The 26,276-nt window shown below is 38.3% G+C and overlaps 1 protein-coding gene across 1 annotated transcript; it reads left to right on the top strand.

Moving 5' to 3' along the window:
• Positions 1–1,372: 1,372 nt before the first annotated feature.
• Positions 1,373–14,770, top strand: LOC103037098 (inactive all-trans-retinol 13,14-reductase). The gene is made up of 12 exons (XM_007233558.4): positions 1,373–1,497; positions 2,978–3,182; positions 4,596–4,778; positions 5,337–5,578; positions 7,906–8,101; positions 8,210–8,407; positions 8,693–8,812; positions 8,907–9,045; positions 10,027–10,136; positions 11,704–11,870; positions 11,949–12,108; positions 12,359–14,770. The coding sequence occupies exons 2-12, from the start codon at positions 3,026–3,028 to the stop codon at positions 12,526–12,528; spliced, it is 1,842 nt and encodes a 613-aa protein (XP_007233620.2). The 5' UTR covers positions 1,373–1,497; positions 2,978–3,025; the 3' UTR covers positions 12,529–14,770.
• Positions 14,771–26,276: the final 11,506 nt, after the last annotated feature.

The raw sequence follows: 26,276 nt of genomic DNA, 5'->3' as shown, positions 1-26,276 counted from the left end.
AAAAGAAGAAGAAAAGATCTAAACAAGAAATACAAATACAAAATTGTTTCAAATTCAGTATATAAATATATTACTCAGCCCTACAACTGCCATTTTGGGACAACCAAGCTTAGTCATAGAGTATATTTGCTGTGTAGTTCAAAACTAGGCTTACTAGGCCTGTCAAGAAAACTACCCCTAATGGCTCTATAATTGATATCCTAGTAAAACAGTATCCCACATTTATATCACTATCACAGGAAATGCAAACCTGTTTACACACAATTGTAACGGCGATGGCCAGTATATTAAATATGTTGTCAGGTTATTGATATGTATACTCATAAACAATCGATGAATTAGTGTTACTATGATGTCTAAATATTAATAAATTGTCTAGTTAGTTTATTAAATAAAGAGAAATGTCTTTGATGTGTAACACAGGCTTTAAATGTCAATCTTCCAGTCCCCTTCAGTATCTCTAGTACAATATGTCTGCACACATTGATAAGTCTAACAGGTTATGCACTATTCAGCTTTATCTTAATTGCATAAGTCGATAACAGCGACATAAACGGCAAATGTCAGTTGACTGTGTTGTTTGAGGTAACCATGTAATTTCCCACTTTTAAAAACACAATAAAGAAAATTATCAGTGTTTGGAATGGAGATTAGGAGATTAGTTCATTTGGGTGAGATAAACAATGTTAATTACATGTGCTGTATCTGCAGGTGTAGTGTCCAGTGCTACTCATGCTGTTCAAAATAACACCTAGGGCGATGCTCATTTCTACCTTACACCCCATCAACAGTCTGTTTCCATGCCTTGCACCCATAGGGTTAATATAGTGTCAGAATTTAGGAATATATCTACCCAAATGAGGTGCGTTCAGATAAAATTCTGGTGTGTTGCTATTTTGGCGGTGGAAAACACAGGCGCACCACTGACTGAAATAACCTAGACAACAGTCAATTGTTAAACACAGACAGACAGACATCTAATATATTACAAAGACTAAAAATTAATATTGAAATAAATAAAATTTTGTCAGGAATAAAAATGCAACTGAAAATGTGATTATCCATATCTGATTTTCTAGTGAACAAATTTGTTAAATGGACATGTCCATTACCAGTCCATTCTGTTAGCCAGGAATCATGTTTGATTTTGATTGTTTTTTCTTTATGACTTTGCATTTGGCTTGGCATTAATTAGAACAACATATTTCATTATATTAGGAATATTGTTAAATCTGGTTTCTGAATGGAACAGTATTTTCTCACCCTGTTCTGTTATCTTTACTGCTGTTCTATATTACACTCAAACATTGCATAAAGAGTCTGTAGTGACCTTTAGCACTTACTGTCTGTAAAAGACATCCACGTAACTACAGCACAGTTAGAGCAGATGAAGTTACCTTAATCTGAGGAGCAGCTCCTTGTGACCTTCTCCTTTTCTGAAGACACCACATCTGGTCTGAAGCTCAAAACTGAAGAGAACAGCAGGGAAATTACTGGGCAAGCATCAACCACTACACTGCTTTGCTTACCAACCTGAATGTTTAGCTTGCTTATTTTAACAATACTGTTTTTTGTCTCACTTCTCTTTTAAGAACTCTTTTAGCTACTTAACCTGTAACAACTTTTAAATTTTTTAATCAAAATGACTCAGTCCTGCTAGCTGATTTTTGTAACCAGTTTTTTTTGCAACACTGCACTTTTAGCTAGCTAACTACCCTGTTTTTTTTAGCTTACTTTTAAATTACATTTTTTACTTTAGCTAAGTTTCTGATTTATTAGCTAGTTTAGCTAACTAAGCTACCATTCCCAGTTGTTAAAGCTACTCAGCTGTTGCTACCTTGTTTATTTAGCCAACATTTCCTGTTTTAGCTGTTTTGTTAACTTCCTTGTTGATTTAGCACATTTTAGCTACAGCGCAGCTACCGTGTTATTTTACCTACCTTTTCCTGTGTTTATCTACTTCTCTGTATTTGTTCTTTAACCAAGTACTCCTAGCTCATTCTAGCTACTTAATCGGTCCCTTTTAAAACACTGCTCTTTTAGCTAACTTGCTCTGTTAAAAAACACTGTTTTTAGCACATTTACTGATATAACAGCTAACTAACTTTCCATGTGTTTTGCTACTCAGTTAGGTACCGTGTTCATTTACCTAACTTTCCATTTTTCGCTGTTTAAATACCTTATTCTGCTAGATAAATGTCCTATTGTAGCTGCTTGTCTACCTTGTTTCTTTCAGCTAACTTCATGTGTTACCTACTTAATGCTAGCTAGCTACCTTGTCCTGTTCTAATTGCTCAGCTAGCTACCTTGTTCTTTTAGCTAATTGTTAGCTACTTAATGCTAGCTAGCTAACTACCTTGTTCATGTAGCTAGCTCTCCCTGTTTTAGCTGCTACCTTGTTCTTTTAGCTAATTTCCTGTGTTACCTGCTTAATGCTAGCAAGTTACCTTGTTCTTTTAGCTAATTTTTTCCTGTTTTTAGCTGCTCAGCTAGCTACCTTGTACTGTTCCCCGTTCCCTGTGTTACCTGCCCAATGCTAACAAGTTACCTTGTTCTTTTAGCTAATTTCCTGTGTTACCTACTTAATGCTAGCGAGTTACCTTGTTCTTTTAGCTAATTTTCTGTGTGTTTCCTGCTTAATGCTAACAAGTTACCTTGTTCTTTTAGCAAACCTTTCCTATTTTTAGCTGCTCAGCTAGCTACCTTGTTATTTTATCCAACGTCCTGCGTTACCTACTTAATGCTAGCTAGTTACTTTCTTTATGTAGCTAACATTCCCTTTTATAGCTGCTCAGCTATAAGTTAGTTAGCTACATTGTTCTTTTAGCTAATGTGCCCAGTGTTACCTACTTAATGCGAGATTTATTACCTACATAAAGCTAGCTAGCTACCTTGTTCTTTTAGCTAACCCTTTCCTGTTTTATTCAGATACTTAACTAGGTACTTCGGTCATATACTTATCTACCCTGTTCTTTAGATATCCCTTAATTTCTGGCTGCTGCAAAGCCACAACATCCAGTTCAGGATGTGGTTGCTGGTGTTTCTGGTGTGGTTCCTGGGCTGGGCAGGTGGAGTGTACTGGTATTTCTTTGGCAGACCGAGTCCTTTCTCAGAGCACTGTGTAAGACCCCCTGGACCAATGGAGCTTGATCAGAAGAAAAGAGACAAGGTTCTGAAGCAAGGTGAGCAGATGACCAGTCTGATCACCCACTGTTTATTTCACATTTTATGTGTGACTATTCTACATCTATTGCCTATTGGATTGGTGTAATAATAGGTTTAAAAACTATTTGCTACCAATTAATAAATTATCTATTATGTGTTTTTCTTAAGTTTGCATGTCACACCTATATACACATTTTTCCTAGTACTTAGTACTCCTAGTTGTCTTATTTGTCAAGCTGGTTGACAAGCTTAGCTTTTGACCAGCAGTAACCAAGCAGGGCAGCATGCCCAGCAGATTCTCAGCAGAATATAGCAGAATCTAGCTAAAGCTACCAAAATAAATATATATATATGCATTACAGGGTACATTGAAATTCTTTGTGATCAAATGGCCTCGTCAAATAATTGACATATCATAAAGCCATATAAACTATTATGTATAAATAGCAGAGTAGTGCCTTTTGTAAAGGGTTCTTTATCTAGTGTTTACCCTATCTTAATTGGATTGAGAGATTAGCCAGGTGTTCAGAGTCCAGAAAGCCTCTTATCTAAATTGCTGTTATGACCACAGAGATAGCCAAGCAGCAGATGTTGCCAGCTAAGCAAACCTTAAGCAGTGTATTATAATGTTACATAAACTTATACACAGTCATGGCAACACAAAAAAACTAAACAAAATTAACTTTATATTTGGTTACACACACTTTGGAAAAAAAAATTAAATCAGCCATTTTCTATAAATATCAGCGAGCCTCTTGCATCTCTCAACTAGAACTTTGGACCACTTTTCTTTTGCAAACTGGCCCAGGTCTCCCATAGTTGAGTCCCATAGGTGCTTTCCCCCAAAAGCTATTTTAAAATCTCTCCACAAGTGTTCCTTGGGGATTTAGATCCAGATTCATTACTGGTCATCCCTGGGAGACTCAAGACCTAGGACGCTAAGCCAGCGTTTTTATCAATCTATATGTCAAAATGTTTGTAGACACATGCACCTCTCAGGGGCATGCTGCAGCAATAGCCTCTACTCTTCTGTGAAGGCCTTGTGCTAGATGTTGCAACATTGCTGTTTGGAGAATTTGATTGCAATCATCAGAGTGAATAAGAGCATCAGTGAGGTCAGGTACTGATGTTGGATGAATAGCTAATTCTGCCCCTTCATTTGAAAAATATTAGATGGAGCTCTTTTACCAATGCAGAAAACGCAGCTCCATTCTCCACATTTCAGTTCTGGGGTAATTATACACACAGCTACAGGCTGTGACCTAAAAATCAGAAGTTGTTTCTATGGACATTAATAGCGATGAATGTAGCAAAATTCACTCAGTAGACTGAATATCTGGATATTTCAACGTATTGTGTTAATTCTTGATGTAAACACAAAACCATGATAAAACAATTACACATACAAATTCCATGATTTGTGTGTGCAGGCTTTACCAGGGAAAAGGTGCCCCAGAATCTGGATGCAATTGTGATTGGCAGTGGGATTGGTGGGATGACGGCAGCGGCTACAATTGCCAAACTTGGCAAGAAAGTGCTTGTGCTGGAGCAACACGACCAGGCTGGAGGCTGTTGCCACACTTTCATAGAGAAAGGTTTCGAGTTTGATGCTGGTAAGAACTCACCTTTTAAATTTAACTAACAATTTTTATACTAGTATGGTAAACATCATACAAAGAACCCTTAACATAGAAAACAAAAAAATGGATTAGTTATGGAAATAAAAAAACAATTATTTGCAGACAATATGAACCCAAGATATTGATTTTTTTCTGGCCAACTGCATTTTATTTGCTAAAATACATAAATTCCTGCTTTTTGGGCCTTTAGCAGCAATGGGTCTGGAGATAAGTTGAAAATCTTTGTTGAGCACTACAATACAGATTTACATTCACAAATCCCATTAAAAGTTTACTGTGCAAAACAGAACCCTTTTGCTAACCATATCCAGAAGTACTGTTGACTTATCTGGGCTCGAAAGCACTTTCCATAGATTATTTCACACTAACCATTCTGCATTGCAAACAATTCTGCATTTTAAAAACCTAATTAGGACTTTTTTTAAGAAGTTGTTGGAAATTCTTAGGAAGATATTGGTAAAATAAGCCCTATGCTCTCAAAAAGGCAGCACCTTTGACTGAGTGATAAAAAATTTACTTCTTTTTCCACAGGGCTTCATTACATTGGTCAGTTGCATGAGAACAGTCTGTTTAGGGTTGTTATGGACCAGTTGACTGAAGGCCAGCTACAGTTTGCGGAGCTTAAGCAGCATTTTGACACAATCGTGATTGGCACAGAAGAGGAAAGCAGGAAATACACCATTTACACGGGCAAAACTGAGATGGAGGAACATCTTAAGAAGCAGTTTCCTAAAGATGTCAAAGCTGTGGAGAAGTTCTTTAAGTTCATGAAGGTGAGTGTGTGCTTGATCATAAAATCAGCCTTTGAAAAAAGAGAACAACAGTAACTTCAACTCAATTCAGCCTAAACCAGTTTTCACGTACCTTTTAGCGGGTCCAGAATTTTGTTTCAGATCAACTTAGAACACAAGGCTCAAGCAACAGGAAAAAAACAGGCAAGAATAGTTTTGCCAGACCTCTACTGTCTGCTTAGAACTGTCAAAGTTTTAGACCATAATATATTGTGTTTATGGTGAAAAATATTAGCTCTATTATGTTTTAATTTCATCTTACCCTGCCTGGTAAATTACTCTAGCCATGCCCTCAGAGGGGACATGTTATACCTCTTTTTACACAATGCAAATAAACTGTGCTGGTCACACCATATTTAGCATATTTAGCTTAGCGTTTACCAGTGGCGGACTTAGCAATTTGGGGGCTCAAGGCGAATTTAGCTTGGGGGCCCATCAATAAAAAAAATATTGATCAATAAAATACTAAAAATATTTAAAATGAATAAAAAATAATTAATATAAAATAAAAACTCATTTAAAACACAATCAAAAGCTATCTAATAGTGCGCAGAATAATATCAGTTTCAGTTAGTTTCAGTTTCAAATAATTGAAACAGCTCACCAAAACCTCAACCTATACTTTATATTTGACAATATTTGATTAACTTTACAGGTCCTCACTCATCTTAACTTATTTAACTAAACTGAGTTTTCAAATTATTTCTAGCCTCCCGCTGAATTCAGTTCCGCGCTGCGGAAGAGAGAGAGAGAGCGAGAGAGAGAGAGCGCGCAGCGCAGTGCGGCGCGGCGCAGTGCGGCACATTTAGCCTGATTTCTCTTGTTTAAATATCAATAAATATGTGAATTTAATATTTTTTTACTACCATATATTTTACTTCACTTGATAGGATCTTATTTATTATTTTTTTTTAAATGCAATGCCGCGCATGCTTTCCATGTGACTGATGCTAAACTGTTTGATGCAGCTGTTATATTATATTATGTTATATCAATACCATTTTAACGTTTTTCATTTCTATGTTTTGAAATTCATTATATTATATTTTTGTCAACATTTTGGGTTTATTTTCGTTTGTTATTTTTCTAATAAAAATAATAGAATTTACATAATTTAAAGTAAGTCAATTACTTTTACTAGTTACATTTATAGTGGGGTAACTCCGTTAGTAACTAGTAAATATAACTAATTTTTCAAATTAAGGTGCCCAACACTGGTTAACAATGAGCAAGTTTCCCGAAGCACAACGAGCATGCTTATTCTATTTGCCTGAATAACATGAAATGTTTAAAATTAATACAGACATGTAGAAAAAACGAAGACAAGCTGTAACCTAGATATAAATAACAATAGAATAATAATAATAATAAAATAATAATAAATAATAGAATAATATGCCAATTAGGCATATTTGTAGCAGTAGGGTATTTTAATTTTCATCCCTGACTCTAATTCATTTATATACCTGATTTGATATTTTTCCATACAATCCCTGCTAAAGTTTTAGGTGAAGGAGACCCAAAGAAGGTCAGTGCATGTTTCTGGAAAAACAAAAAAGTGGGGATGGTTCATAAATGACGATATGGCACCTCCTCGTCCTCCTCCTCCACCAAAACCTTCGGGTCCGGTGGTGCTGACACACTAAAAAAGCTTATCAGTTTTGAAAGAGCATCTGTTTTCAGTTTAGCCTCTTCCTTCTTTTTTCTTTTTTCGCTCACATCCCACTTGTACACTTAATTTCACCTTATTCACCGGCATGACCACATGGCATGGATGGAATATTCCATTTTAACACGAAAGAGAGGGGGTGTGGACGGAATCTGTATTTCTTTGTAATTTATTGTGTTGTCTTTGTTTCCATTTTAAACACACAAAGATCACCAATTATGAACTCACTATCTGTGAATTACTGTCCAAAGGGCCCCAATTACCAGCTGTAGGCCTATGGGAATTTGCAGCTAAGTATGGGGCCCCTACAGTGGGCTGCAGTGGGAGGGGCCCAAGGCAGTTGCCTAGCAATGCCTCTATGCAAAGACCGCCTCTGGTTTACCACACGTTAGTGTTAGCTTGTGCTAAATGGCAAAACACGAACAAGCTAGTTAAGGCTTAACTGCGATAGAAGATTCCTCCTTCAGACGAAGTCTGCTGGCTAATTCTGCTGTGTACTGTCTGATGTTCTCAACCAGCAGAATACAATGGCACTATTAAGAGACAGCTGGCACCATTTTTCATTTAAAAGACACAGGACTTGTGTTGTGTGATAACTCCAAAGCTTCATTTCTACTTTAACTTTCTCAAACCTCTCAAGATCTCAGCCAGGGACACCCAGTACTTGGCTGCTCTGAAGCTGATCCCTCAGTGGCTGGCGATGTTTCTGCTGAGGAGTGGCCTTGTCAACCTCTGGTCCTCCACCTTTCGTCTGATAGGCACGAGTGCGACGGCAGTGGCTGACAGCATCACCTCCAACAAGGACCTCCAAATTATCATGGCATACTTCTTCTATGGTATGACGCTTTATAACTATTTAAGAATATGTACACTTAGAAAGAACTATTTGGATGCTGGAGTTGTTCTTCGGCTGGTTAAAGGCAATGCATTTTTATGTGAACCAGGTGTTCCCCCCAGAGATTCCAGCAGCCTGATCAATGCTCTGCTATTGCACCATTACAAACGTGGAGCATACTTCCCAAAAGGGGGCGCCAGTGAAATCCCTTTTCACATCACTAAGGTCATCCAGAAGTATGGGGGAAATGTTCTTGTCCGTGCTCCAGTCAATCGCATATTGGTGGACAGCAATGGCGCAGCATACGGTGAGTGTCATAAAGTGTTCACAGCAGTCGGATTACAATATGGCATTAAAAAGGGATCACAATAGGGGATCTAGATGAGAATCAAGGTTTTAAATTCTGATAATTAAACAGTTTAAATGTGAGTATAGTCAAAATATTTTAATGTAGAACAACTCATTGAAAAGTACAATGGAGTCATTCAGTCTATCATTTGACTTTACCTTCTATAAAAACATTGTTAATGGTTTAATAGCAGGAAATAATTAATCTCTACACTCCCAAATATAACGATGTTGCTACTGGCAGGTGTAACTGTCAGAAAAGGGCAAGAAGATGTGGAAGTTCGTGCTCCTATCATAATTTCCAACTGTGGCATCTTCAACACCTTCAAGAGACTCCTGCCACCAGAGATACAAGTCAAACCAGGTCAGCCCTTTATCACATTATCACATCTTCAGTACCAATGCTGTGTGGATGTTGTCTGGATTTGCTTTGCACATCCTGTTCCGTCGTCTTGCAGAAATCCAGAATCGTGTGGAGATGATGAAACCTGGACGAGGATCCCTTTTGATCTTCTGTGGATTTGACGGCACAGAAGAAGAGCTGGGCATCAGTTCCACCAACCTCTGGCTGTTTAAGAATAACGATATGGATGCCATGTCAGTATTGATGCAGATGCTATAAATAAGTTCCTTAGATCTGAAAGTTCTACACCAAGACACTCAGAATTACATTGTTTAAATTTTTACGAGGTAATGTGGCAGAGAATTTTGAGAGGTCCCATTTAAACCGTTTCTTTTAAATGTCAGATTTACTGATATGGAAAATTAAATCAGGTTTCTAAAATATTACACCAAAGCAGGTTATTTCTAAAGCATTTTTTTTCTGAGTAACCTCAGTGCAAAAGTGGCATTCAGTATTTAACTTGCATTCCCTGCTTAAAAATTATCAAAGATAAGTGTTAGCAGTACCAGAACTGTGCAGCTTTACAGAGAAACTAGAGTTCTTAAATCACTTCCTGTGGGCTAGTTTTTTAACTGTCCACATAAAACTTGCATAATTTTAGCTATTTCCTCTTTAAATACAATTGCAAAGTAAGAAATAGACATACAACTAGCACGTTTCTTACAGTGACCACCATACTTTAAAAGGTTAAACTATGAAAGATTCAGCATTGCAGATATTCATATTAAAGTTAGTTAAGTAATTAATTAAGTAGTTTGGCACAGTAGTGGTTTGTGAATCTATAACAGCAACAACACTACAGCAAATTAAAAGTACTTGTAGTATTTGCCTAGTGTTACTAGTTGTTACATAAAGCCCCCACAGGGGTGTGCTGTTGTTTTAACCCTGAGATTTCAGCCACAGTGCTGGGCTCTTTGCCATTCTTCCATTTGGACATGGTTTTATTCTCCACCGTGTCCAAGCTGAAACAATTATATGGGGGACTGTGGGAAGAACACAGCCAATCCCAGCATTGCTACTTACCCACTGCCACATCCTACAGAAAGAATACATATATAGATATACATCTTAGGACACATGTAGAGTCATCTCCCTAATATAGCAGGCCTGATATACTATTGCTATACCTTTTTTTTTACATTTTGTGACACTAAAATATATATGTTTATGTAAAGGATGGATGAATTCTTCAGCTTGGGAAAGGATGAAGCCCCGGATAACATCCCCATGATGATGTGCACTTTCCCCTCCGCTAAAGACCCCACGTCAAAGTTTCGTCACCCAGGTACAGCCTCCGGAGCAGCTGTGCCTCCACCCACACTGGAGTTCTTCCAGACAGTTTATGGAGCAACTCTTCTAAGTCTACAGTTTAAAATCGTAGACCTTCAATTAGATCCTCGCAGTTTAGTGATGTGGCAGAACAGGATGAACGCTTGGAAGCTAGTTTAGAACAGGGCCGTGACGTGAGGTCACATCAGTTCACAGATGTGAGATGCACGTCCAGCCAAAACTGCAAAACGTCTGATTGTACATATTCTAGGTTTCATAATTAATAATTAAACATAACAAATTCTAAGACAAATATAAATATTTATATTGATGCATTTCAGAAAGCGTTTGAATGCTTAAGTTGTGAGTCAGAACATATGTGTGACTTAATCTTAATGCTCCAGTGTTTAATAATAATTTTCAACATTTTTTTGGACTTAACCTGAACTTACTTGCCTTTTGACTCTTTAGTAGACTCCCAATTTTACTAGGATTTAGCTTTAACTGACTCATGACTCAACTTGGACTCACCTTCACTATTCTCCCATAATTGATTTGACTCAGACTTGCCCTTAACTGACTCAAATTGGGTCAAGAGGCAAGTAAGTTTAGGATAAGTGCAAATAAATTCAAATAAATTAACTCTGGAAGAGGGAGTTCACCGTTAACTGCTTTTGACATATGGCTTGTGACATATTTTGCAGTTGCCCATAAAGGCACTGTTAACCCATTTCTAACTCACAACCTGACTTAGACTCACCCTTTACTGATTTACCACTTGACTTAGGCTACGGTCGCACAGAAATTTAATGCGGCCCAAATCGAATCTTTTAAGACATATGTGAAACAGCTGTGTCATTTGTGTGGCTGTGTAAAAAGCATAAAACTCGCTGAATCTGACATTTATATAATAATCACATCAAAAAGACTGTGTGAACAGTCTAAACTCAGATTTGAATCACTGCTTTGGAAAACCTAACAGACTCACTCACCCTTACACACTTACCAATTTACCTAGACTCATCCTTAAATGACTCAAGACCCGACTCATCATCATTATCTTTTCATTTTTGTGTCATTTCTGGTTCAAATCCTGGTTATGCAGCTTGCCATCGGCAGCCGGAGCCCTGTTTTCTCTAAGTGGGTATATGGCGCTCTTTCCCCTCATCACTCCTAGGGTGATGTCGATCGGCACAAGGCGTCTGTGTGCTGATGTATCGAAATCAAGTCGCTGCGGCAATGCTACATCAGCAGCAGTTGGAAAAGAGGTGGAGTCTGATTTTACATGTGTCAGAGGAGGCATGTGCTGGTCTTCACCCTTCTTGTGTTGTTGTGACATCACTAGTGATAGCAGAATGGGTGGAACAATTGTATATATATCACCTTTAACTGACATGCAACTCAATTGGGATTGCAATTACTACAGTACAGACTCAACAAAGCTCAAATTTTCCTTATAATGAACTTTGACTGCCTTAATTGACTTGGGTTACCAACATTAATGTGGCAAATGATATATTTTATTGACAAATTTACATATATGTCTTTGCTGACACTAACAGCTGTTCATTTTAATATTATAGGTAAATCCAGCATGATTATTCTCACTATGGTGAATTACGAGTGGTTTGAGGAGTGGAAGGACACCACTGTGAAAAGACGAGGGGACGACTACATGGAATACAAGATGAGATTTGCCAACAATCTGTTTGATTGGGCCTGTGTCCACTACCCCAAATTTAGAGAGAGGGTACGTAAATGTCTGGGTAGCCATGTTTTCATTTATTGTTTGCATGTTCTGATACCTTTGTTTCTCGGTTCTTTTCAGCTTGTGTTTCAGGAAGTTGCGACTCCATTAACTAACAACCACTACCTCGGGGCGTACCGGGGAGCCATGTACTCAGCTGAGCAAAACTTAAAACGATATCATGTAGATGTCATGGCCAAGAACCGCTGTGATACACCTGTCAAAAATCTCTTTATTTCAGGTAACTCTCCACTAGTCCACAAGTTTTAAGAGACCCTCTAATGGTTATTCTTTAGCAAGATTGTGTTTAAGTGTGTAGAAGTTAGTGTTCTCCTCCAAGCGTGTTGAGCTCCAGTGGTGTCATATAAGCAGCAGCTTTCACTCTCGCTCTAATAGCTTTGTGTGGTTTGGGAAGTTTTAGATAATAAGGGGACTGGAAATTACAAAATAGAGGATAAAGAAACTTACCTTTATGTATTTTATGTTTTCAGGTCAGGACGTATTTAGCTGTGGTATCGCAGGTGCGCTGCATGGTGGGCTGCTCTGTGCTGCAACGGCGCTCGGACAAATTGTGCATGTCGACCTTTTGCTGCTGAAGAAGAAGCTGAAGAGAAGGAAGGCCAGGGAAATGGCAGCACTGGCCCAGAAGAAGCTGCAGTGAAATGAAACTACTAAACTGCAGCAGATTAGCAGCTTTACAGAGTTTTCCCAATATGTAATGAACTGAAAAACAACATAACTGAACAGTCATATTGTTGATGTCAAGTAAAAACCTTCATTGTGAATTTCCAGGCGAGGGAAACAACTTATTTACATTTTTAATTACGGAGAACTTCTTTATATTTTCAGACACTCTCACTGACCACCAACTTTATGTTTATTTGGGTTTATTGTAATGTTATGTACAGTTTATTACAGGTAAATGCTCTCACTGACTACTGGCTTTATGTTTATTTGGGTTTATTATAAATGTTATATAAAATTAACTACAGGTAGACACACTCACTGACCACTGACTTTATGTTAATTTGCGTTTAGTATTCTAATGTTATTTTAAAGTTAATTACAGGTAGATACTCTCACTTACCACTGACTAAATACTTTGTTTATTTAGGTTTAGTATTCTAATGTTATATAGAGTTCATTCTTACAGGTAGGCACTCTCACTGACCACTGACTTTATTCTTTATGTTTATTTATGTTTAGTATTCTAACGTCATATATAGTTAATTACTCACTGACCACTGACTTTATGGTTAATTACAGGCAGACACTCTCACTAACCAGTGATTTTATGTTAATTTGTGATTAGTATTCTAATGTTATATAGAGTTAATGGCAAGTTGATACACTCGTTGTACAGTGACTTTATGTTTATTTGGGTATAGTACTCTAATCTTATTCTGAGTTAATTACAAGTAGACACTCTCACTGACCACTGATTGTATTCTTTATGTTTTTTTGTGTTTAGTTTTCTAATGTTATATAGAGTTGATTACAGGTAGACATTTTGACTGACCACTGTCTTTAGTAAATGTACTTTTTAGGTTTGTTTTTTACTGTCTTTAATGTTATCAGCTAATGATGGACCTCTCCATGAAGTCAACCAGATGTTGTTGATGGTCCTCAAAAATCCTACATGCTCAAATCGCCATTGGATCTTTAACCCATTACTTAATATAAACATAACTTAATATATGTTTCTGTATGATCCAAATCCCCTTAATTACATAACATCTCTCCCCTGTAAGACCTGAGTTTAAGCAGACCCCCCCCCACCTCTTACCTGTGTTGTTTTGACCCATGTTTGAGCCTCTGGATGTTTTATCCAGCACCAGGAATCAAAGGAACCTGAGGGAAACCTCAAACTTCCTGAACTAAGTGAACATTTCCTCTGGGAGAACCTCACAGATTGGTTGGCATAACATGGCCCCTGACGGATGAATGGAGTGAAGGAGAGCTAGAGCGGTGGATGAATGTCCGCACTGTGTGAGGCTGCTGTGGGGTGCCAGTTCTGATCCGGCTCCCTGCTTCTCTATATTAGCTACGGACATCAGCCTGAACAGGTGGGAGCTCTGCAGATTTAGAAGCAGCTCTGGTGAAAATTCTAATTTACACTTTTTCCTATAATCCCTTAGGGGTGATTCCAGGACAGGGTGATCGCTTAACCCTTTAAAAACTGTTGTACAGAAAATAGTTGATTTTGCAAATTACCTAAATGGTTAGAAAGCATCTTAAAAAAAAGCATGATGAATATCGCAACCTTCAATCAATTAAATGATGCCGCTGCCCGTAACTTGAGAAATATGTGAAACATTTCATAGGGATGTACATGTTGAGATAACAGGGTTGAGCAATTGTTAAAATTTGGGTCATTATCAAAATTATTCTATTTATCATATGCATATGCTTTCAGACTACACAGAAATCACATTTTTGGCTTAATCACTTTTTATTTTACAGAAAATAAACCACACATTGACATCGCTCCTATTCACAATCACACAATCACATGTATAGTGCACAACCAGTAAGCCAGTAAACCTGAATATTGATTTCACCTGTTAAACTCACTATAAATACATTCTCACTTAATTTACTTCTCGCTGAGTATTGTTGCTTTTTCCACTCTATAAAGCTTCATCCCATCTCTCTTGTTTCCAACCATGTTTTGTATTTTCTGACCATGCTTTTGCCTGCCTACTGATATTGCCTTGCTGTGTAAGACCCGTGGGCTGTGTTCTGTGTATGGTATGTTTATTCCCTGCTGCTGTTTATTGGTGTTGATACTAATCATTTTGACTACTCTCTGTGCCCTACCTTTATTTATTAAAAATTTTCAGCTGCATCTGTGCTGACATCTGTCCAGCCATGACAGCAAGGCTGTAAACCCAAGCTGAAGACCCATGATGTTGATTATTTTCAGAAGCTTAAAAGTTTGTGAGGCATCCGGGATAAATCACCTTACAATGGAAATATAGATTGTGGTCAGACCAATCTATATTTTAGATAGATAGATATTTTAGACACTGTGTGCTTCAAACCAAAGACATAATGGAAGATCCAGATTGTTATCAGCAAGTCCAAAAGCCTGGGTCTGGCAAGGTATGGGGGTCTGTCATTGCACTCTGGTGATGCAGGATTAAAGCAGATATGAACACTGAAATCTTAGGGGAACATATGCTACCTTCAAGACCACATCTTTTCCATGAACATCCATTTATTCTTCAACAGGACAATGCAAAACCACATGCATGCTTTTTTATTTTTATACTGTTCCAACTTTTTCTGATTTGAGGTTATATATATAGATGAAGACATTATCAAACACTTATAAAATAAAGGTAAGGTTTTGGTGTAATGTGGTCCCATGAGAATTTCTGAGATTTTCCCCACTGCCAGTTGAGGTAAGGAATCGAAACCCAGATCATGGTTAGATTCTAAATGAAAGGAACGTTAATAGTAGAGCATGCGATTACCCCAGCTTTTATATGGCCTGGTGAGCTTTATATAGAGGCTGAGGCTTCCTCTAATTCTTACTTCTTATGTCAGGAACGCATCTTAGAAATCTTATAGATAGATGTGGTAGCATTGCACAAATTTCAGACATAATAAGACCACAGCAGGGCGCCGAGTTTGGAATGAGTGGATGTTTTTTGAATAGAGATTATCCTTGGTCTCATTTACCTCAATCATAATTGAAAGTCAGCGCTGGGAAACTGTCATGCTCTAGTTGATGAATTTCCAGTTTAACATTCAGATTACTGCACACATTTTACAAAAAACAGCTCAAACTTTGAAGTTTATCACAACTGGTTTGACACTCCACCGTTTAGGCCTTAGATTATCTATATTAGCGCTGTCCATGGTTAGCATTAATAGGGATACTAGTAACGACACATCGTACAGTTGTTTGCACATTCAAACAGCATAAACACATCTGCTGGTGACTTATTTAATTAAACATAAACAAATATATGTACAAATAAACTGTATAATACTAGTGCTTTTATTACTGTTGATGTGTGGTGCAGCCATCTTGGATCCTGAACTTAGAATTGGTGAGGCACTCCCAAATATCTAAGCAGGAAATCTGATGGGGCATTCCACTTAAAATGTCCTACCTGAAGCCCAGAAACACTGACTTTCTTGTTTAAATGGAATACAGCATAATATACAGTATGTACATTAAGATCTTTTCCAATTAAAGTCAGTAATATTAGGGAGCAAATAAAAAGGTTAAGAGTCAAAAACAGAGAGACACTTTGACAAAAAAACAAACACTAATGACTAGATAACTTGGTCAGAAAAAAAACAGTTCTTGTGGGGTGTTCCCAATATCCAGTGATTTGTACCTAACAAAAGTGCTCCAAGGGAGTATAACCAGTGAACCAGCAACAGGGTTATAGGCACCCAAAGCTTACTGGGGTTAATGGAGGCTCCACCTCACAACTTACAGTTCTCAGAGAATCTGCTTCTAAAGTTCACCTCCAGAGATCATGTGGGTTCCATACCTTTACAGGTCAGAGCTCGTTTAGTGGCATGTGGAAACATACACAATATTAGGCAGGTGGTTTTAATGTTATGGTTGATTGTTGTTGTGCTGTTGTAGCGCAGTGTTCTGTGGATGGTAAAGTCAGTGTTTTACCAATGTTCTCTATCTCTTCCATTTTCTTTATGTTTCTCTCTCTCCTCATTTCTTTTCTCATTGTTGTGTCCTAACTAGTCTTACAGGGATCAAGTTGGAGTCCAACTCTCTCTCTCTTTTGTCCTCTCCTCTCCCCTTTCTTTTCCCTTCTCTTCCTTTCTTTCTTTTACTCCTCCCTTTGACCCCCTCCCCCATCACCATGAGTTGGGTTCCCATCTGAACAGAAGCCAACAGACCCAGATGTTTCTCATCATCGGAGAGAGAAAGAGAGTGAGGGAGACAAAAAGAGAGAGAGTGGGAAGAGAGAATAAAATAGGAGGGACTTAGAAAAGAAAGAAGGAGACAGAGAGAAAGAAAGTGTGAAAGAGCCATACAGACAGATAAAAGAAAAAGAAAAATGAAAAACAAGACGATGAAAAAGATGAAGAGAACTTGAAAAAGAGAAGGAATAGGAAAGAAAAGAGAAAGAACAGAAAAAGTAAGGCTGTGAAGGTGTCCTCACTATCCCCTGCATCCTCTCTGATTCCTACTGTCTTGGATATTCAATTGTCCTTAGCATTCCCAGCATCTCTAGTGTCCTCATTGTCTCAGTGTCCTAAGTATCTTCAGCATCTCTGTGATCCTCAGGGTCCTTAGCAGTTTTAAAGTCCCTACCACCCCCAGCATCTCCAACATCCTCATTGTCCCCATTGTCCACAGTATCCTAGCACCCTTGATGTCCACAGCATCCTCAGTGTCCTCACTGTCCTTAGCGTCCTCAGAGTACCCAGGTTTTTAAGTATCCTTTAAGTTTTCGTGCACCCAATATCCCCATTGTCCCTAGTGTCCTCAGTGTCTCCAGCATTCCCAGCATCCCCAGCTTAACAGATCTAGTTGATAGGACTGAATTAAATGCTGACTGCTGGAAGAATGCAAATTTTTGCTGAACTGAACTTTTTTGGGCACTGTTTTAGTAGAAATGCAATAAAACCCAGACTTTCTATTGCAAGTATCTGTGTGTGAGAGACAGAGAGACAGGCCGGCTGGGCTTAGCTCCATTGGCACATGTGCAGCTCATATAAATAATGTCCAGCAAACACAGATTCCTCCGTGTCTGTCGGTGGGGAAACAGGGGCAGCCAAGAACAGAACAGAACAGCAAAGTAGTTCGGACACAGTCTGAGTGAGCGAGGAAGAGAAATGGACGGCCTGAAATGAGCACAGGGTCAGTCACAGCTATAAGTCTGACTTTAGCATCCTGCTTGTAGTATTTATACTTGTATGGTTAATAGGCAAACAGAAAAAATGTTCCTGCTTCAACGACAAGTTTATAGACTTTTATAGGCCATAATATCAGATACAGGATACAGCAGACTGTGTACTCCATTACTGCTAGTTTTCCTGCTACTCTTTATGGAACGACTGTTTATTATGATTTGGCTTCTGCAGTGTTTACAGTGAGACAGCACAGATTTATGCACACATGCAGTATTTACTGCTGTAGAAACACCTACCTTGTGCTTCCTCTCACTGGCCACTTTATTAGAAACACCTGCCTTGAGTAATTCCAATCACTATTCACTGTATTAGGAACACCTACCTTGCATTCCCACTCTCTAGTCACTTTATTAGAAACCCCAGTCTAGTCCCTCCACGCACTGGCCACTTTATTAGAAACATATACATTGTGTAATTCTACTCACTGGACACTTTATTAGAAACACCTGCCTTGAGTAATTCCAATCACTAGTCACTGTATTAGGAACACCTACCTTACATTTCCACTCTCTGGCCACTCTCTGGCCACTCTCTCACACCTACATTGTGCTTCCTTTCACTGGCCACTTTCTTAGAAACACCTACCTTGTGCATTTACACTATGGCCACTTTATTAGAAACACCTACTTTGTGTAGTTCCAATCACTAGTCACTCTGTTAGAAACAACTGCCTTGCACTTCCACTTTCTGGCCACTTTATTAAAAACACCTATTTTGTGCTTCTACTAACTGGCCACTTTATTAGAAACACATACCTGGTGCTTTCAGTCTTTGGACACTTTATTAGAAACTCCTGCCTTGGGTAGTTCCAATCACTGTCCACTTTATAAGAAACACCTACCTTGCGCTCCCACTCTCTGGCCACATTATTGTTCTTCCACTCACTGTCCAGTTTACCTACTCACCTACTTACTTTGTGCTTCTACTAACTGGCCACTTTATAAGAAACACCTACCTTGTACTTTCACTCTATGGCCACTTTATTGGAAACCCATGCATTTCGCTTTTTCTTACTGTCCACTTTATTCAAAACACCAACCTTGTGAATTCAAACTATGGCCACTTTATTGGAAATGGCTACCCCATACTTTTACACAGGTCATCTTTTTTTAAAAGACAACCTTTGTTTGTTGGTCACTATGTAGGGTTATGAATACATAGTGAGGATATTAATATTTAGCCATATTGAGCAGTTTACTATAAGCAATAGAGTTTCTTTTAGCAAAATGGTCATTAAGAGTACATTAGTACACAAATTTCCATATTTGCTTTTAAAGAGCTACCTAAAAGTGAGATTTTCATTGAACATGTGCTTGTAAGGATGGTAGTTGGTGCTGCTCCTGTTCTAGCTGACTCACTATACTGGAATTCATCTTGGCAACCAGTCGCATTTTCCATTTTCAGCTGTTAGAAATATCAGCCTGCAAGTTTTGGGCAACATACACCATTATAACTTATATTACAAGTGTTTCAGTCTGGAGATGAGAGAGAAATGAGTGAGATCACAAGAAAAAAAGAGGCACATCGAGAATGCTGGGAGCAGAACAATAAAAAATCAAATCCATCATAAAGAACTAAGCTGGATCAGAAAGGAAGTGACAGGAGATTGATTAAAGAGAGGGAGAGATTGGAAAGGAGTGACGGTAATGAGAAAAGTATATCATTTTTATTATAAAACAGAATAACGATGTCTTGTTTATATACATGATATTGTCAATCCTTAAACCTGTGTGTTTTTGAACATAAACTTACAACAAGCCCAGATTTTTGATTGGACTGAGATCAGGGCTTGGCCATTGCAGAACATTTATATTTTTGTTTAGCCTATCCTCTTTTTGTTGGGTCTTGTGTGACTTTTTGCCCCATCAGAATACATCACTTAGTCTCCCCTAAGGAACAGCATCTCTTTAAAATGATGCTGCCACTACCATACTTCACTCAGTTCCCACTGAGAAACAACTTCCACTCCACAACACAATGCTCCCACCACCCTAGGAACATCCTCCCTTGAACATGATGCCACCACCACCATGTTTCACTGCAAGGAAAAAAACACCTTCATTTTTGTCCATCACCTTACCACAAACTACTTTGAAGCTTTCTGTCAACCATTTTTAATGTTTAATATGTTTTTTTCTGCAGGAATGGTTTCGTTTCAGTCATCCTCCCATTATGGCCACCTGTCTGTTTAGGTATTTATGGCTGGACCAGTCTATTCTCAGTCACTGAACTCTGCAGCTTCTTCAGAGTGATTGTTGTCCTCTTTGTGTGTTCCCTGACAAGGCTATTTCTTTCTGTTAGTTTTTAGAGCACAGGAGTATGAGTACTTATTATCAATAAGTAATGGTTTCAAATGTTTAATATGAACAAATGTACGCACACAGATTGATAAAAAAAAATATGTGCAAAGAAGGAGCTGTTGGCATTGAACAAATGTGATTGTAATGATGATATTTTCCTTTTTTTTGTACACAATACCACTGCATGAAAGCAATGAATGTCTGATGAGCAACCTAGATTAAAGGCAGTTCATCAAAACAATCATTTTTCTTTTCTCAGTCCAATGATTCACCCACATAGACAGATACATATCTATCAATCAACAATCTCTCACCAAGAGGTACACTACCCAAAAATGTTTTAGTAGGGCAGCAGGGAGCACTTTTACACCCTCATGACAAGACTCAGTGTTTAAGAAGACCACATCTGTAATTATTTACATATCTGCTTAAGTAGTCTAGGGCAATATTACATTACATTATTATCACAATGAAATAATAATCATATGTGATTAAAAAAAAACAATAAATTGTTTGGGTACTGTAATGGGTAAAAAAAAAAGTGTGTGAAGTAGGTGCTAGCAGGGAAAAATACACTGGTTTCCAGAAGCATAAACACAGGACAAACTCTATGCAGGGTAGAAGAGGTGATTAATGACGTAAAGTCACCATTGCATCTCACCATTACTTTTTGGATAACTTAGGATAGGCACGTCAGACCAGAGGCCATCCTACAGCTGTCTCACTGCCCCACATGTTCAGTAGTACAGTACATTAAAAAACATTGTTACATTGTACAAATTGAACAGAATTTGATGCTTAAATACAGATATATCAGTAGTGTAAGTATGTGTCCACATGTGTCAGTGTGTGTGTGTGTGTGTGTGGCTATATCGGTGCAGCTGAGCTAATTATGAGCAGTCAGTAAAACTCAGGTCAGTATCTGCCTTTACTCCACCTCAGCACTTGAAAGCTGCCCCCTACTGCCCCGCTAATCACCCCTTTCCCCAAACACACCCTGCCTCTGCTGCTCCTAAACACCTTCCTGATGACAGCAAGCTGTCACTTAACCACTCCTTAACAAGGCAGGAGGTAGTAGTAGGTAATTGTCCTGTAATTGGTAGGGAGTCAGGGCTTAGTTTCAGTGCAATACAGCAGCATGCACTGAAATATATTTATTTTATTGCTTTATTATTATTTTATGCTTTATTTAATAGAGCTGTAAGGCTGTATTCACTTTATGTAAAACTGAAAGACACACTAGAGGGTCTTTGCGGGGAGAAAAAGATCAGCAGGCGAAGCCCCTCCTTCTCACAAACATACATGCCTACTGGAGGTGGTAAAAGTCCATCTGTTTCTCTACCTATTTTATTATCCACCTTTCACCCTGTTCTTTAATGACCAGGACGCCACAGGACCACCACAGAGCAAGTATTATTTGGGTGGCGGGTCATTCTCAGCACTACAGTGACATTGGCATGGTGGATTGTTAGTGGTGAAGATGATGAAGATGCACAGCAGTGCTGCTGGAGTTTTTAAACACTTAACCAGAAATATCCAGCCAATAGTATCCTGTGGCCAGTGTCCTGTGGGCCGCATCCTCTAAGCACTGATAAAGGTCTAGAGGATGTCCAACAAAAACTGTGCAGCAACCAGGGGAATCGCTAGTCCTTTTGGGGGCTCAGGCACCCCCAAAACAAGTCCCAGCACCACTAAGTGAAAGCATTAAGAGAAAAAAAAGAGAAAGAAAGAAAATGAAAAATGGCTGAAATAACAAAAAAAAAGGTGTAGAGCTTTCAGACCTCCAATAATGCGAAGAAAACAAGTTCATAATTATAAAGTTTTAAGAGTTCAGAAATCAATATTTGGTGGAATAACCCTGGTTTTTAATCAGTTTTCATGCATCTTGGCATCATGTTCTCCTTCACCAGTCTTACACACTGATTTTGGATCATTTATGCCACTCCTGGAGCACAAATTTAAGCAGTTCAGTTTGGTTTGATGATTGTAATCGTTTATCTTCCTCTTGATTATATTCCAGAGGTTTTTCATTTGGTAAAATAATCTACTTTCTCTCTGCTGTGTACAAAATAATCAGCACTCTTATTATTTTTATTTTTTTATTCAGTAAGCTAATACTGCAGACAGCATCCACTGTCCACTGGTCAAACAGGAGGGAGAGAGGCTAGCTAGCTCTGCTGTTATTGGTCGGTCTGTGTGTTGATATTAAAGCCAGTGTGCTAGGCAAGGTCACTGTGTAGAAGTATTTCAGATAATAAATGCTACTGAATAATAGAAGATATGATGATGAGCCATTCCTGATACAGTATGTCTCTGTGTGTTTGTGTTTGTGTGTGTGGCCACCCAATCAGCCATGGATATTGGGTTGTTTTTCTAAACGACAGAGCAGGTTCAGGTAAGAGAATCAGGTTAAAAAAAGGAGTTTTATTAGCTTTCTATTTAAAATAGACCAGATAATGGAGAATGCAGCTGTAATTAAAAAAAATGTTAAAAAATGTGCACCCAACAGATTTATCTTACTATCTGCTCAAAACGTTTAAAATGGAAGTATTAAACCTGTCCCCTTACTAGTTTTTGCATCTAATTTCATTCTAAATTATTGTATTTCTTCTGATATGAGACACTCACCCCCCCAGGGAACTGTTTTTCTATTTTTTAAGGCGATGCAACATATTTAAGGCGGTCCAGTATTGGTGTGGGGGGGGGGGCTTACATGTTAATGTTGGTTGCAGTGAGTAGAATTAGTACTTTCTGAGGAAAGTCAGAGAATAAATGAATTAGAAAATAATAAAGAGAGTCGTGTGTATACAGAGTCTACTTATTCAGCCTTCTTAAGGTTTATCTTGACAGTGGGAGATGTGGTGTGTGTGTGTGTGTGTGTGTGTGTGTGTCATTTTTGTTTCCGGTCTGGGCAGTCTTTTCTGTCTAGCGCTCAGCTTGCAGTCCCTGTGGGGAAGTTGTGGTGAGTGGGTTTGCCTGAGTGTGTATGTCTGAGGAGTTTTCCCTGGCCACACTTCAAATGCCTGGAGGCCTTACAGCTTGTGCCCTGGAGGGGGTCAGGCCCATATGTTTATTCTCGCTCTGATGGCGGTGTGTGTGTTGGGTGTGTGTGCGGTGCATGTGTGTTTATATGTAGAATACAGTTATGGCTGGAGAGGGTCATCCAATCGTATCTAACAGTGTTCTGAAAGTGTAATGGCCGCTCCCAAATTCTTGTTCTTTGCTGTTTTCCAGTAGGGACTACACAGTGCCAAAACAAGTATTAGCGAAGGCTAGTGCAGCGCTAGCAGTGATGATGAATCTCTCTGGCTAAGCGTGCAACAACACAGCTAATGGGATGTAGTAGGAAACGATTTCCTACTGAGATAGGTTTGTCACCCTCACGCAGTTTAAAAAATATATACCCTTTATATATAGATGAACTGCACGCTGCTTTTGATGTCCTCTCAACACTCTCCATTTTTGCCAGTTTGACGTATCGTGAGGCTGGAAGGCTTTCAGAATTTTCTCCTTCTTGACATTGGAAGAAACCAAAACTGCTAAAACATGCTAGAACAAACACTACAGATTGACCAGACTACAATTTATTTATATACACACAGTACCAGTCAAAAGTTTGGACACACCTTCTTATTCAATGTTTGGTAACGTTTTATACATAATACAGCCTGTCGCTCCCTGTTTTTTCTGAGTAATTACTGAGTAAGTACTGTGTACTAACAGTAAAAATCAGGTGAGATGTGAGTTTATTAACCATTACTACAAAACCTTGTGGCTTCTGTGTATTAATAAATACATTTTCAAAAATGTAAAATTTCAGCATTCCTGATTGTGTTATTATAGATATATAAATATAATTGTATTTTAGTCTTGACATTACAAACTATATGTTTTCTTCCTGCTCCACCCTCGACAGTTTTAAAAGCATAAATTAAATACCACTTACCACTACCCCTTCTTTTTGAGGAAGCGGTGAAATCCTCATGTAAGCATCTGATATATCACCAGGAGCGCTAAAGTTCAGTAACCAGGCTGCTGCTGGTTAACTAGTTAATTTAAGGATGTTTAATTTTTATTTTATTATTTTTTGCGCCTTAAATGCTGCAGCCCCTGCTGTCTGTTGCTAGCAAGCTACTGAGACAAACTACTAGTGATCTTTTTTATGCTTGTTATGAAGAATTCAGCCATAAAACATTGATACAACACATTGTGTTGTAAACTTTGGTAATATAGAGCTAATTGTCACTTTTAACAAGGAAAATACTTTTATATATAGTATTTGTGGGATTCTTTGGTCATTTGTTCTGCCATCTTACCAGTGATTCTCATACACCTTGGATGGGCTAACAATCCCTATCCCTTCCCCTAACCCACCCCTCCAGCCTAACAAGAAATAGGACACCCACCACTTCAAGGCCCAATCCCATTTCACCCTTTGGCCCTTACCCCTACCCCTTAGTTTTGCACGTGTACTCCAATGGGTAGGGGTAAGTGGTAGGGCCAAAGGGTGAAATTGGATTGAGCCTTAAAGTGGGCCAGATACCATGCTATTGTAATCATACTCACCAACAAGACCTTGATATCAACATCCAATATTAGTATTCATGTATCCCTAATCCTACATGAGCTTATATTAGGAATTATGGACTTATTGGTGTCAGTTTCACAGAATCTGACAACCAACATTCTTCATATCAGGTTTACCCTATTCATTAGATTAGCGCCACCACATGGAGTAATGAAGCAGAGTCTTAGGGAGTTTAGCACAATCGATTGCTCATAGTTGAAGGGACCTCCAGCTACGATAGCACAGACAGGTCATCATGAATAAAACGCATGCCTCAGGGATTCCTTCTGAAGGCAGACCAGAAAGCAAAGCTGGAGATTTTTCCAGACTCCAACTGAAACATTTAAAAGGCAGTAAGGCTTAGGGTTGAGCTGCAGTTTAGCCTCATTGGCTGCTTGTCTTCCACACCATGATTCACTCTTTCCTTTCAGAAACTTGCTTCCAGCTACCTTCTCTTTTCCTTCAAGACCAGCGAAACTCTCAAGACTCAGTTTCACTGAGGATCACTGTCCTGTCTGCACTTCGTAAATACAGATCTTAGATGACTGCTAATATCTGATCTCTATGAGTCTGCAGGCTTTCTGAATGTCATGTTCTATAGCTTCGCCTGCTTTTCTCACTGAACCCATTCAGAAGAGTAGAGGCTGTTTCTGCAGTGAACTGGATTTCAGAACAAAATGCTGGAGGAGCAGGAATCTGCATACTTTCGTCACATGCTGCAAAAGCTGAGCAGTAGCCAGACTCTGCAAGGACCAGAGCAAGCCCAGCAGGCGTGTATTAATAGGCACTTTCACCTGTCTGTGCTCGACAATGATGTAGGTCGTAACTTCCAATTTTAAAACCAAATGTCTCCTTGGTTTACTTCACTAAAAATTATTTTTAATGCATATTTTGTCTCTGTGAGGACTGGAGAGAAGTCAGACAAATGCAGATTAAAACGGTTCAGAGGCTTTATTACAACATTATACATTATACAAATGAGTTGTGGAAAACAGTCTGCATCAGTAACTGCAAGTCATAAATGCTAAAGATATTCATACCAATAAACAAAATATAAAAAAAAAGATGAAGATACTACTACCGGAAAAGGACAAGGCAAAAATCAAAAAGTCAAAAATAGAAGATAAAGTCACACATTAAAAAATAAAAAACAATGACAAGAAGTGTTTAGTAAGGATTGGCAAAACTTGGCAATGAACTGAACAATGGAGAAGGTATATATAGGCACAGAAACAGGTGAAAACAATCAATAATCAGGTGAATAAGATGAGTGAGTGTCATGTGATCATGATCAGGAGTCATGTGGATGTTACAGGAAATAGCAGCATTATAGGAAATGGAGTCCAGATCAGCTTGGAAGACAGGGGGAAGGCTGACAGTCTTTGGAAAAAAGGATAATAAAACATAATACAAAAAAAAACTATTTATTGAAACGTGATAATTCTGTATGAAATATTTATCTGTTACCAGCTTGAAGTAAATGTTTTGCAGAAAAATGTGGATATATCACTGTTAAGTATAGATTAGAACTGTATTAAAATAAACAGGAAAAAAAATCAAACAGACACTGTAGAACAAAATACAGTCTAAATATATTAATTGTTAGGATTGTAAAGTAGAGTTACCTTTTAACTGTTT

This window comes from Astyanax mexicanus, chromosome 15, assembly GCF_023375975.1.
Source record: "Astyanax mexicanus isolate ESR-SI-001 chromosome 15, AstMex3_surface, whole genome shotgun sequence".
NCBI classification, from domain to species: Eukaryota; Metazoa; Chordata; class Actinopteri; order Characiformes; family Acestrorhamphidae; genus Astyanax; species Astyanax mexicanus.
This window is presented reverse-complemented; position numbering and strand designations above follow the sequence as displayed.

Excerpts from the sequence above, each read along its gene's own strand:
- LOC103037098 (XM_007233558.4), top strand. The coding sequence starts at position 3,026 with ATGTGGTTGCTGGTGTTTCTGGTGTGGTTCCTGGGCTGGGCAGGTGGA. Across the intron at positions 8,408-8,692 it reads CAGCAATGGCGCAGCATACG|GTGTAACTGTCAGAAAAGGG; the intron begins GTGAGTGTCATA and ends TGCTACTGGCAG. Across the intron at positions 12,109-12,358 it reads CAAAAATCTCTTTATTTCAG|GTCAGGACGTATTTAGCTGT; the intron begins GTAACTCTCCAC and ends TTATGTTTTCAG.